This window comes from Merops nubicus, unplaced genomic scaffold, assembly GCF_000691845.1.
Source record: "Merops nubicus isolate BGI_N331 unplaced genomic scaffold, ASM69184v1 scaffold13107, whole genome shotgun sequence".
NCBI classification, from domain to species: Eukaryota; Metazoa; Chordata; class Aves; order Coraciiformes; family Meropidae; genus Merops; species Merops nubicus.
The window spans coordinates 1,846-14,913 of NW_008618388.1; the positions used below are offsets into that span (position 1 = coordinate 1,846).

Genomic DNA, 13,068 nt, shown 5'->3' on the forward strand with positions numbered 1-13,068 from the left:
CCCTGTACACCTCTTTTAAATGGTGTGCCTTTTTCAGGACTGAGTTTGGCCCTAGCTGAAATAAATAGAACAAGTAGCAGGGTTTGTTGGAAACAGCCTGGGATACCAGCCACAAAAATCGTCAGAGAAAGTAGAAGCAAGCAAAACTTTTTATTTTTCCTAATGTATAGTTCAGGTACTTTTGATTCCTGTTAAGGAGTCTGATAAGCATGGACGCTTTGGCATATTCTTGAAAGTGCACTGATAACTTAAAAATCTGTATTCATAGAGTTCATGCAATCCTAAATCAGATAGGCAGGTTCCCAGGCCACTGTGTGAGCTGTGTTGCATTTCTAACTCAAATGATGCAGTGATAATTTTATGAGATAAAAGAACCTTCTTGTCTGAGGGCTGCAAGAGAAGGTCTATTCCAAAACCTGCACCGGGCTTTGGAAGCCCAACATTGTAGCATTGAGTTTAATTTTCTGTTGTGGCTGATGTTGGTTTTAAACAAAAAGCATTGACACCCTTGTCACTAAGACTAATGTGAGACACCAGAGTTGCAGCCTTCGTTTAACCAAGTGGTACTGCAGCTCTCTAGCAGCAGAAATTCTCACTTCCATACAGTAAAGTGAATTTGGAAAAAAACATATTTTTGGTGAAACTTTTTAAAATGTCACTGGTACACGGAGTTATTGCACCCACTTGTGGAGGAGATCGAAACTACAGAGGCTGAGATAGACCAGTCTCTCTCTTGTTTTCACCTATTTTAGGTATTAGTGATAATCCACACCAGTAATTACCAGTGGCTTGGTTTTTGTTATCTGAAGTTGCAAGCCAGCCTTGAATCTGTCCCCTGCAGAAGAGAGCAAGCTGTGTTGAAAACAGCTTCTGCAAGGAGACCAGGTTCTAGCTGGTATTTGTGACTGCTGTAGGTATTAGAAATCAGCACAAATGATAAATGTAGCTGCTTGTGGGATTTAGGGTGAAATTCTGGCCATCTGCATTTGAGGAGGACACACTGGTACCTGCTGGCTTCCACAGAAGGATTAATATGATCAGTGGAACAGGATTTCCTCTGAGGGGAGACTGAACGAGGAAGACTTCTTCAGCCTGATCACAGAGAGAAAAAAAGTTTAGCAAGGATGCAGTTCAATATCTGTTCCCTTGGTGTGTTTATATTGCTGATCAAAAAGGCTACAGTTCTTTCCAAACATAGGAGATGATTTTGTTGTAGCTAGATGTGAGGGGTTTATATTTTTAGAGCTGTATACTCAGAGCCTCCTTTGACTGTTTGCTCTGGGTGACCAGGAGCCTCCTGGAACTGCTCTGCTGGGCTGCGTTTCTTTTGCGTATGTCTGGTGGAAAGTCTGATCTTGTGTTTTATAGTTGCAGCAAGAGACTGTGGCCAGTGTTCAGCTACTGCTCTTGAATCCTAAGTGAGGGGAGATGGAGGCATTGCTGGATCAAGAGCAAATGGGTAACAGCTAACTGAACTAATGTGGGATAGAAACTGGAAGATAAGCAAGTGAGGTTCTGGAACAGTTTTTCCTACAAGTAGTAGTAAGGTACATAGTAAACCTACATGGTTTTAAGGTGGAGCTTCATTGCTTTAAGAAAGGGTTATAGAACATATTTTTGAAAGAACAGGATTTGGTTTAGTAAGTCAGGGCTCCTTTTCAGGACTTAAGTTACATAAAACCAATTTGAACATTTGACTGCTATGACCCATTTGATCCAACAAGACTCTCTAATAGACAGAGCCTGCTCTGTGTACCTCCTGAAGAAATGGATTTATGTACTCTAGTTTTGATCCAGTTATTGTGTACTGACTGTTGCTTGGAACTACTTTGTGGAATTAAATGCAAATCTAATATATAAGAAAGCTGATTGTTGCTGCATGCTCTGAAAGGTTTCACAAATGTGCAGTAGGTGTTACCATGAAAGGGTAAAGGTGAAGTAAAAAGTGGAAGTGCTCAAGCTGGGTATGGCAGAGCAAGTGTGCTCTTGCTTCTGGCCCCATTCAGTGCTGGAGACCCCACAGAGCCTTATTTATTAAACCCTGGCTGAAGGGAACAGAAACATTCCTGTTGACTGTATGAAAAGTTTACAAGCAGCAATGCTAAGAATGATAGAGCTCTTTAATATTATCTCATCTCTCCTAATGTTTAAACTGGTTTGCTTCTTTTCATTGTCTTTTTTGCATATGATTCATGCTGATTTTCAGGACTTCAGTATTACAACTTAATATCAGAGATGTGCTTCCTTGGAATAAGAGTTTCTGTGCAGACAGTGCTGCCCATAGCTCTGGGGTGAGGGGACTAATGGTGAATCTAATGCACCAGATCTTTCTGCTGCCTGCTGTCCCTTTCAGCTAGAGCTGGTCTGAGGGAGTGAGTGGACAGCCTTATCTTCTCAGGGAGCAGTGGGTGGGGGCCGAGGCATTGAGCTGCAGGTGCAGAGCCTTGTGCTGGGCATACTCTTGAGTTGCCTTTGGCAGTTTTAGCCACGTCATTCCTAGTGAGAGCGGCCGGTGGGCTTGGGTCACGCTAGCTCCACGTGCCACCCAGGCTTGTGACACACAGGTCACTTCTTGACCCTGGTTTTGGCGGGAAGGATTGAGTCATTCATGGGTTTATTTGTGCTGTGTTAAAGGTGGAGGTAAGTTCTAGTTCTGGTTTTTCTCAAGAGCATTTTTTGCCCCTGAAGTCCTCTTGGTGTAAGATTTTTTTCAATTCTGAGGGTAGAATGCATAGTCCTATTTTGGTAATGCTGTGTTGGCAGAGCATTTCACCCAGATCAGAATGAAACAGTTCAACTGACCCAGATCAGTTTTGTCTATGTGTGTCTGACCTTTGAATAGTTAAGGAGGTTGTCTTTAGCCAGCAGAGCTGCTTGGCAGCTCGTAGGATTATTACAACTATGCAACTCAGGGATTTGACCCAAACTTCCGCTTCTCCTTTCCATATTTGACTCTGCAACCCTCAGGTGGAATTGCACTTGCCATCACACGTCCCTAACTTTCTCCAGCAGGTCTTATTTGTTAATTTAAAATGCAGAAATGAACCTTTTAACTTTACTCTGAAAGCAAATGTTGACTTTGTTTCATAGTAATCTGGACTTTGCCCAGGAGGAGAAAAGCCTGACTTTCCTGAAAATGGCAGCTGAGACACCCACAGAAGTTCCCAAAACTGCTAAACAATTCGTCCTTAAAGAAGAGGTATAACATGCTTGGTTTTGACACATTTTGTTGTTAAATAACAGTTCTCTGAGACCTGTCAGACCCTTTGTGAGTGCAGAGTAAGAAATGCTATAGATGCTGTATGGCTGTAAAATCTATTCAACAGACAAAACACGTCTTCCTGATGGTCAGACAGTGTAAAAGGAAGTGGGATTCTCTGTGTTGAAATAATCATAGGAATTATCAATGGGAAGAGAGATATTTACAGTGTTGTGTTATTTTAAACATTTTTTGTTATTATTTTACAGCTGTTTCTTGTATTGTTTGTTCAGGTTGTTTTCAGTGTTCAGAAATAATGCTGCTACCTCTGAGAGACTACAAATTGGTGGATCCTGAAACTCAGCCTTGTTTTCTGTTCCTTTAAGATGATGATACACTTACTTAAGATTTGCCTTAAGATTTAGGATTCTTCCTTCTTTGATGCTTTCTGAAACTGTTTGACTTGAGATAATTGCTGTTCTAAAGACATTAGTAAGGAGGTAGTAAGATTTTTTTAAAGATATTGTGCTCGCATCTTCACAGAATCAGAAGATACCAGGTCCTGAGGAGGGAATTTGGGGTTACTTCTGTGTGCTTATTAGAAGCACTTTCACCCCCATTTAAACTGCCTGTATTCTCTTTTAAGTGAATCCTTTAAAGTTAATCTTTGGTGTCAAAGGCAGGCCTCACACTGTTGTTACAACGCAAATGTAGTTTCTTTTATCCAGCTTTCCTTCAGTGGAATGAACACAGTCTTGCAATTTCTTTAGGTTTCAAAGTACAAAACTTTGCCAGGAAAGAAGAGGCTCACATTATTGAGTTACATTTATGGCTTTTCCCCTTGTGTGGTTTTTTAATATGAATATTTCTCAAGCATAAAGAGTTTAATTTTTGTAGGCTTTTTAGGTTTTCTATTAAGACCTGTGGTTTTGCAGGTAATATTTTCATATTATCTTCCTTTTTTTTTTTAATTTTCATAATGCCTCTTATTAATTATTATTAATTTGTGGTTTATAATATTGTACTCTTTTGTGTCATTGGAAGTTTGGAATTAGATCTTGCATATTTTAAGCTATTTAGTTTTTTGATGGGATTAATACACCCAAAAAACCAGAGAGTATTTACCATGCTTCTGCCCGTGGCCTTTGTATTAAAAGAGGTTCCGTAACTCTTCAATAACTATGTGGCCTGACTTTGGAATATCTTCTTCCATGAAAGCAGCAGCTGATCTTATTTCCTTCTCTGTGTTTCTGGGAACTCGCGGTCAGGCTGTTATAAGCAAAAGCAGATGTTATTTTCCTATCAAATAGATAAAGCAGTAAAAATAACTCCTCCTAAAATTAAGTACAACACACCCTGCAAAGTGTCCTTAGGCCCTAAACAGGGGATCTGGCAAAGCAGAAGCTGTGATTCTGGGCCAGCTTCCTCAGGTTTTCATGGTGCACCCGAGGAGGCCAGTGGCAGAGTTATCTTCTAGGGAACCTTGGCACCCTCAGAGTTTTCTCACCCTGTAGGCTGTTAGCAGCAAGGGTGCTTCGTCTTACTTTACTAGATTGTGGAACCACTCCCACTGTAAATATTTATGCTACATGTCCTATAGTACTTTTTCTTTATGTGCCATGACAAAGTAGAGGCCAAAAGCTGTAGTTAAGAATACCTGACTGAAAACAAGACACTGTCTGACATTGTTTTGTAGACATAAAACTTAACTTTTTTAGCAGGAGTCTTTTTGGAGCTTGGACAGGTCTAATTTCTTACAGACTAGGGATTTCTTTTTTGCTCTGAGATTCCTGGGGACAATGATACAGTTCTGATTTCAGCCTTTCCCCCTTTCTGCCTAGCAAACAATAACTTGGTGCCAGGGGTAGTGATCTGCCAGGGTGGTTGAATGCTGCAGGAGTATGGGATCATGATCAATAACCAAGTCCTTTGTGTCTCTGCAATGTTTAAAAATATTCATTGACACAAAACATTTGGGAGTGTTTATGTAACTGAAGTATATATATTCCTCTCCTTGGGCAACCAGTGCAACATGGTTTTTCATCTGTTTCTCTTCTGGATCTTCCAGTACTCTAATTCTGCAGTGATTTAGGAGGGAATACAAGGCTATTTAAGATATACCTGAATGCTTCCAAACAGAATTACTTCTTGTACCTGTAATGACTATAATACACTTCATTGCCTCCTTTCCTGTTCTTTTTGTGACTCCAAAGCCATTAGAAAACCCTTCTGAGAACACAATAGTTCTCCTTTTCTGATTCCATTTAGGTGGCAATGTTACACTTTCCAAAAGAAATGCCAAAAATCCTACATGTAAAATACATGTAGCCACGTTTACAACCATAGCAGTACCATTGTTATTTCAATTGTCTACGAAAACAATTGTTCAGAGGAACACATTGTAAGAATTATGTGAGTTCAACCCGCTCAGTTATAATTTACTGGACCCCTGAATCACTTCTGATTTGCCTTCTGCCTCCAGCTGGTGCTCTGCTCTGCTTCTATACTCTAGTTGTAGCTGCATCATCTATTACATTTAATTTCTCTATATTCTTTTTTTTAGTTGTTGAGTCCCTCACTTTTAATTTTGAGATCCACATGGGCACAGGGGCCCTGTTTGCTCCTTGTGCTGCTCTGGAGGACTGTAGTGTGCCAGCCACACCAGTGACCTCCTGGCCTCATCCTTTGCTGCAGTTTAACGTTGTGGGTTTTTTCCCAGATCCTTTTTCCCCTTGCTGATGTTTGCTCCCTTGCTGTCAGTGGCATGTCTCATTAGACAATAGGAAGTGATTTGTTCATCTTACTGATTACTTCTGATTTCTGTACTCAGACCTATGGCCAAGTTGAAACAGAATTCTGAAGACAAGCCTTTAGCAAAGCTTAAAATACAAGTTACATTTAAAGGAGTAAACTGCTGGGCCAATACCTAGGGATTTTTCCCTTTTAAAGGAATTACATAAAAGATGAGGAAACATCACAGGGAAAATAAACTTGTTTAGCTCAGAAAAGACATTTTGTAGTAATGTGAACGCCAAGCACTCAATCAGCAGCTCTCAGGAATCCTAAACAGGCAGGTATGTATCAGTGCTGGCAGTTACAGAAAACAGCAGCTACACAAGGCCTCAGTCAGACCACAGCAAGAAACATTTCAGAAGAGTTTGGGTTTCAGTCTCAGCTCTTGGGCTGTGCTCTCTCATAAGTGGGTCCTCATGATCACCAGTAAAGCAAAATCTGTGCAGACCGGTGACTCTTTTTCAGCTGAAACATGACCTTTGCAAAATTCTTCTAAAAAAATGAGGACATTCCAGTTCATAAAATCACACTGAATTCATTGAAACTTGCTTATAAAAGCCACGTTAAGAAAAGTTACTCATATTATTTTGTATTCCAGTTCAAGAACTTAGATGGGTTTTTTTCCCCTTGAGTTCCAGGAATGTTGTTTCATGTTCCTGCATGCATTCATGCTTAGAGTTTGTCTTCAAAAGAATCCAAAAGCAGTTGTTTTGTTTCTCCCCTTATCCTCCAAATATTGTTTGGCTTAATCTTACAATATATTTAACAAAGTGTTCTTTATTTTAGGTAATTGTAGAAAGAAAATGGCTGAAGCTTGAAGAAACAACTTACACCGATCCCTTTGGTAAAAGCAGGTAATTGTTTGGCTGGCATTTTGGATTCCTGCAGTGTTCCCAGTCATACTGACTAGCCCCAGGCTAGGGAGTGTGAGCATTACAGACCTGTCACTCAGCAGAGAGGAGATCCATTCATTCTGCAATTCCTTTATGGTTCATACTGTTTAGAGAAAGAAAGTCTTACCCTAGCAGATGTGCTAGCATCTGGCATCAAATTTGGCTCCTAAATCCTTTTGGGCACACTGGACCCTGGTTTACTTTGTGTTTCCTGCTCCTTGTCAGCAAGTTCTAGCTCTGCAACTAGACTGATGGTCAGATAGTCCATCCCATGGCTTTTCTGGCTCTTCATTAAGGGCTCCTTTTTCCCTGCTGATGGTGCTGGATCTTTCACACTATTGACAAATTACTGTCCTCTTGTGTAATGTCACTCCTGCCCCTTCCTTTTGTATACTTTAGTTCTACTGTATGTATCTAGATGTGACAACATAGCTTTACTTCCCTCCCCTTCACGTGTCAGATTCTGCACTGATTGCTTCATCTAGTGCCTCCCAACACATTAGCAAAGTATCCTTAAAAAAAATAAAAATAAAAATTTGAACTGTTGTGAAAGGATTTTTTTTCCTGGAGGATTTCTGGGCTTTGCTCAGCCCATTGCTTATTCTGAGAGAGAAGCTTTGGTCGTCTTTGCCTGTGTGCTCCTTGTGTGCTCAGGTAACTGAGCTGAGAGTTCACAATAACTTGCACTATAAACCTTATGTAAAAGCAAGGTAAAGGACCAAATGCACGTGGCCTTCTTACAAAGCTGTCTTTCAAAATCTGACGTGGTTTATATATAAATAGCTATAGTTTGCACATTTCCAGGATGACTTCTATAGGAGTTGCCTGTTCTGCAGCAGTCATTTATCTTTCCTTTATTTTTAGTGATCGTTAGTTACCTGTTTTCTCTCTCCCTCCTTTAAGTAGGCAAAACAAGGTTATACTGTGGACATTTTTGTAGTGCCAGTGCATGACAGGGCCTGCCTGAGCCGGGGCCTTTCTGAGGGGTCTCACTGCCTGAGGGTACGTTTTGATTCTAAATGGAAGTAGCAAGGGTAGGAGACAACTTACATATTCTTTTCTTCTTTTCGCTGTGTTAAACAGAACTTGGGAAACTGTAAAGCGTACTGGCAACAAGAAGGGTGTTTCAGCTGATGGTAAGACATTGGTGACTTCTTCTGTTTGAGGTTTTTTTCTGTGAAAGTTCTTCTGGTAAACTGACAGTGCAGACTTAGAGCCGATCAATTTCGGAATGAGTGAGGATGTGGAAGCAGCAGCTCAGCTGAGCCTGCTGTGCCCCTCAGCTAACAGCAGCCTAATTTCAGGGCTGGCAAGTCAGGACCTTACTGGTAGGAGTGTTTCCCCAAGGTCACTGTATTCACTTTAGAACCCTGGAGCAATTTCAAGGACTTGGTGATGACCTGATACAGAGTAACCCACACACCAATGAACTGGTTCTGCTGTTAGAGGCTAGGGACAAAGTTCTCCTTGTGCAAAAGGGACATGGTTCAGCCCTGAAAGGAATGTGGGAGAGTTCCATTCAGTGGCATCCAAACAGTCTCTGTAGGCAAGAGAGCCCCTCCCTAGCTTTTGGTGGGCTGAGGCTTGGTCTTGCTTGGTACATGTGCCTCTCCTTTGCTGGGGTACTTTGAAGATCCCACTTTGGCCTTCTATGCTTCACCATGTATAAGAAGCATAAATCTATCATTCAGGACTTTGGAGCAGGCATCTAAATACTTAATGGTCAGAATAACAGTGCTTAGGTTCCTTTCCAGAACTAGCACTAACTGCTCACTTTCTGCTGTACTCAAACTCTATGTAACTTGTGTCTTCCTTTGCTTTTGGTAGGTGTAGCAGTGATAGCAGTACTACAGAGAACTCTCCACTACGACTGTGTGGTCCTAGTGAAACAGTTCAGGCCCCCAATTAATGGTTATTGCTTGGAATTTCCTGCAGGTAAGTGGCTGGGACATTGAATTGAGACACGTAAGGGTGACAGTTAGGTGTGTTTTGATGTGCTGAAGTGTCAGTCTTAATGAAGTTGCTCTAACCAGAAAACCACGGTGAGCTCTGTGGCCCAGTCTGCTATTCAGAAACAGGAATATTTGACAATAATACAGCACGAGTTCATTTTAGCAGATGGAGACATTTTGCACAGCAGTCTGGTGGTAGAAGGCTTCATCTCCCTCCACTCTTCCTTCCTCTGAGACTCCAAGCATTTGGCTTCTTTCCCTCATGAGGCCATGAATGCCATTCCTTGGGAAGGTCGCATGCTGCTGTAGGTAATCAGGTGAAGATGTGGGCAGCAACATGATGTCTCCAGGGACTGGAGTCCTTCCTAACACTCAGTTTATCCCTCTGTAAAGTAGAGTAGCGAGGACATTTCACCTCTTCCATAAAGCTGGATTAGACCTCGGGGTGGGTATTTTGGGTGAGTGCTAGTGTGTATTTATCTCACAGGCCTCATGGAGGAAAACGAGACTGCAGAGAGTGCTGCACTGCGGGAGCTGGAGGAGGAGACCGGGTACAAGGGGGAAGTCGTGGAATGTACTCCAGGTCTTTCTTTTTAACTATTATTTTTCCCACCTATAGCTAATTATGTCTTTGACAGGTACTCTAAATGTCTAAAATGCTCTAAACCTAAGGAAAAATCTGTGCAGAAAGGCCTGCACCAGTTAGCTGAGAGTAGTGTCCCAGGGCTGTACCAGCGAGACTGGTCCCTGATGAGGCAGCTGCTGAACTTCTGTTAAACACACAGAACTGAAGGACAGGTTTGTTGTCCATAGGAGAAAACTTGGCTATCAAGATGCTCTACATAAAACCCAGTTATTCCACCTGTGGTTTGGCATTTTAGTATAAAGGTCTAAATTGCTGGACTTCATGTGAAGAGTATCTGTGAACTTTGGTAGGAGACAATAGCTGCATGATGCAGCCTGAGTGGAGGTCCCCCTGGTATGAGCTGTGGAGAGGTGACCCTACACAGGTTCTCCAGCTGGAAAGGAGAGAATAATTGGAGTAAATCCAGAGAGCCTTGGGACGTGGCTGTTGCCAATCTGATGCTTCCTACATAAAACAAGATGAAAGCAAAATGAGGATGATAAAGCTTGAGGAGGTAGAAAGGCGAGGTCACTATGTTGTGCTGTTGTATCAGATACATCTCTGTGAAAGCATTTGTTAAATGTCAAGGTGCCCAACTTCTGCTTTTGAAAAATTAACCTCTGCCTGTGCTTGTTGGCAGCTCTCTGCTTGGACCCAGGTTTGTCAAACAGCACAACACACATTGTGAGTGTTGTCATTAATGGAGATGAGGCTGAGAACACAAGACCTAAGCAAAAACTTGGTGAGTTTCGTACCATTTATTTGAAAATTCTGAGGATAGCAAAAAGAATGGCTTGAAAAGAACTGTCCTTATAATTGCATGTCTTCTGCCCCAGCTGATTTAAATGCTGTATGTCTTTCAAATCACACCGTGCAGTCTTTTTAAGGAGATGTGTTTCTTTGCTAAATTCACTTTCCTAAATTCACTGGATGTTACGTGTCAGGTATTGGCACATCCAGCATGAGACATTCATGTGCCAGACTTCAGTGAGGGCCAGAGGTCCCTGTGAACATGGTTCATCCAGGGCTTGACCCTGGCCGTAACCAGTGTCACTCACAATCAGTCAGCTATCAAAATGCTTTTCAGTTGCCAAGCTCAGTGTATTTCAAACCCCTTCACTTACTACTACTTTCTGTTTTTTTTATTTGCAGATGACGGAGGTACGTTTTGTAACAGTAAGGTCAAGGGTGATCTTCGTATGGCAAGTTCTAATTAGGAAATGTCAGTTAAAACCGGATTTTCTTTGGGCTTGGTTAATCTTCTGACCCTTATCAAACATGCATGAGGTTGACTTTGGCCTAGACATGAAAATTCCCCTGGGGCACTATTGCATCAATTATCTTCAATTATTGCACCTATAGTGTCAGTATCAGGGGAAATACAAATTACTGAATCCACAGCAGCTGTAGATCAAGCCCCAAAGAGAACTAGTTCAAAGACACAAGGGAGGTGTAAACCAGCACAAATCCAGCAAGAACAAACCCTTTGTGTTGTTTTGGCCTTCAAACACATCTACAATCCATTACTGTACAAAACCCCAAACAAAAGTCTGCTTCAGCAGTGGATTTTCCATTCTCAGGAGGTCTCCTTTTAGAAGGATTCTTGCCTTCTGTACCATCAGCTACACTGCTTTTCCCAACTCTCTCCCAGTACCTTTCTGCCAAACCTGTTTTTTAATGACCCCAGTCACTGCCTTCCCCAGTTTAATTTGTCTTTTGTGGTACAGGAAGGCTCACAGCTTTTGGATGCCGATAAGCATTAAGTCATTTTGTTTCCCCCTCTGAATTTTAAGAAATGAGACTGAGGCAACTTCCTGTACTGTTCACTGATGTAAAGGTCCATAGCATTTTTTCTTCTCTCCTAGAATTTGTGGAAGTTATTTCACTTCCAAAGAACGACCTACTGCAGAGAATTGATGGTAAGAGCTTTCTGACATACTAAATACACTAATGGATGCTTCACAAAATGCTTAGCTTCTCATAGCTCCTGGTGGCATTTCTCATCCTAGAATACTGGATCCTGAACAAAAAGCTGCGAGAGACACGGCCAGTTCTCAGTTAGTGAGAGCACTACTTGCTAGCATTAAAAATTCCTGTCTGGAATGCCATACAGCTTCCTTTTAGTAAAGGATGTAAATTTCTGTAGATGAGAAGTTTCAACAGCATCTCATAATGATTTTGTTTCCCATTTCCAGAACTCATAGCAGAGGAACACATTGCAGTGGATGCCAGGGTTTACACTTACGCGTTGGCCCTGAAGCGCGCAGCAGAACAACCGCTCCAAGTTCCTTTTATGAAGTTCTGAAACTAGAGGATGAGAAATTTAGATGAAAACTGCACGGTTCAGAAGTCTTAGATCTGTAACTTAACTTGTCCTGAAGGACCTTTGCTTTACTTGTAGAGCAAACAAAAGTATTTGCTGGAATGATTCTGATATTTTTAACTGTAATTCTGTGACTGACAAAAAGCATTCCTTTAACTTCTCAGTCTATTAAGCCTTGACAGAATAATCACAATAAAAATGCTGTTTAATTTTCAGAGTGGCTTGTTTCTCACTATATTCATCATGGCACTTGTGTTTCAGTATCAGGAAGACGCTTCACTGCAGTTGGTGGTGTTCCAGTGCCTGTTCAAAGCGAGGCAGGCACCAGGAGCTTGATCCTCTCCTGCCCTCCCTCACAAGCAGCAGCATTTCAACAGCGATCAGTAATTGGCTGTGAGAGGAGCAGGAGCAGAGCGCAGGGACACTGGCTGAAGGGTCTGAAACTGCACTGCCAGGAATGTCCTTTTATGATTTAGGCCTGAAGATGTTGCTTCCTTCTCCTGTGGGTTTGCTTCATCAAAGAAAATACATACTCCGGCAATGATGATTGTAACAACAAAACAGCCACTGGTGCAAACCCAAAAGGTGCAGGACCCAGCCAGGGGATTCTGTTTAAGGTATGGCTTTACATGCCCCAAGATGGCACAGCCTTGCAGTTCTCCCTGGGACCCATCCGAGTGGGGCACCTTCCCTCAGTCTCTTCACTTCTAGGTAAACCTTCTGCCAAGCAAACAAACCTTCAATGTCCCTGCACACAGTCAGCTGCTGCTAGTTATGGAAACAACCACCACAGCTTAAAGGTTAGCATCCAAGCTTAGCAACAAACTTCTGCTAATATCAGAGTCTTGCTTCTGAAGTGAAGTTGGATGAATGTGTATAATGAGGAAGACTTTCCTAGCTTAGAGCTAAAGCAGAAAACTTAAGGTTTTTTCACCTTCACAAACAACACATAGTTACTTTTCAAGTGTGAAAGAAGACAGAAGAGATCAAAACATGAAATCAAAGGGAAAAAGTCACTGATTACAGCTGAGCAGAAAAGCTCAGTGGTTTTCAGGGCAGGAGTCTTGAGATTTGTTTTTTAAATAAGGCTGCCAAAAACTGATCAGAATTATACTCTAGAAAGGATAAAGAGAAGAAAGAAAGCAGCCTGCCATACCTGCCTCACCAACAAAGCATGTTAGAAATGATCAAAAACCGCATCTGAATTACATCTCGCACAGATAAGACACGGGAAAGAGCTTAATTAAATAAGTTTATTGTCTAATGTTACAGTTGTTACATTG

At 41.7% G+C, this 13,068-nt stretch overlaps 1 protein-coding gene across 2 annotated transcripts; it reads left to right on the forward strand.

Annotated features, from left to right (window-relative positions):
- Window positions 1-3,000: 3,000 nt before the first annotated feature.
- NUDT5 (nudix (nucleoside diphosphate linked moiety X)-type motif 5) lies at window positions 3,001-12,000 on the forward strand. Of its 2 annotated transcripts, XM_008943437.1 has the most exons (9): window positions 3,001-3,199; window positions 6,779-6,846; window positions 7,969-8,021; window positions 8,713-8,820; window positions 9,325-9,420; window positions 10,103-10,204; window positions 10,615-10,623; window positions 11,328-11,381; window positions 11,658-12,000. In XM_008943437.1, the coding sequence occupies exons 1-9, from the start codon at window positions 3,071-3,073 to the stop codon at window positions 11,765-11,767; spliced, it is 729 nt and encodes a 242-aa protein (XP_008941685.1). In that variant the 5' UTR covers window positions 3,001-3,070; the 3' UTR covers window positions 11,768-12,000. The 2 variants fall into 2 exon arrangements, with proteins under 2 accessions (XP_008941685.1, XP_008941686.1); XM_008943438.1 differs by lacking the exon at window positions 10,615-10,623 and having other exon boundaries at window positions 3,097-3,199; window positions 10,103-10,213; window positions 11,658-11,767.
- Window positions 12,001-13,068: the final 1,068 nt, after the last annotated feature.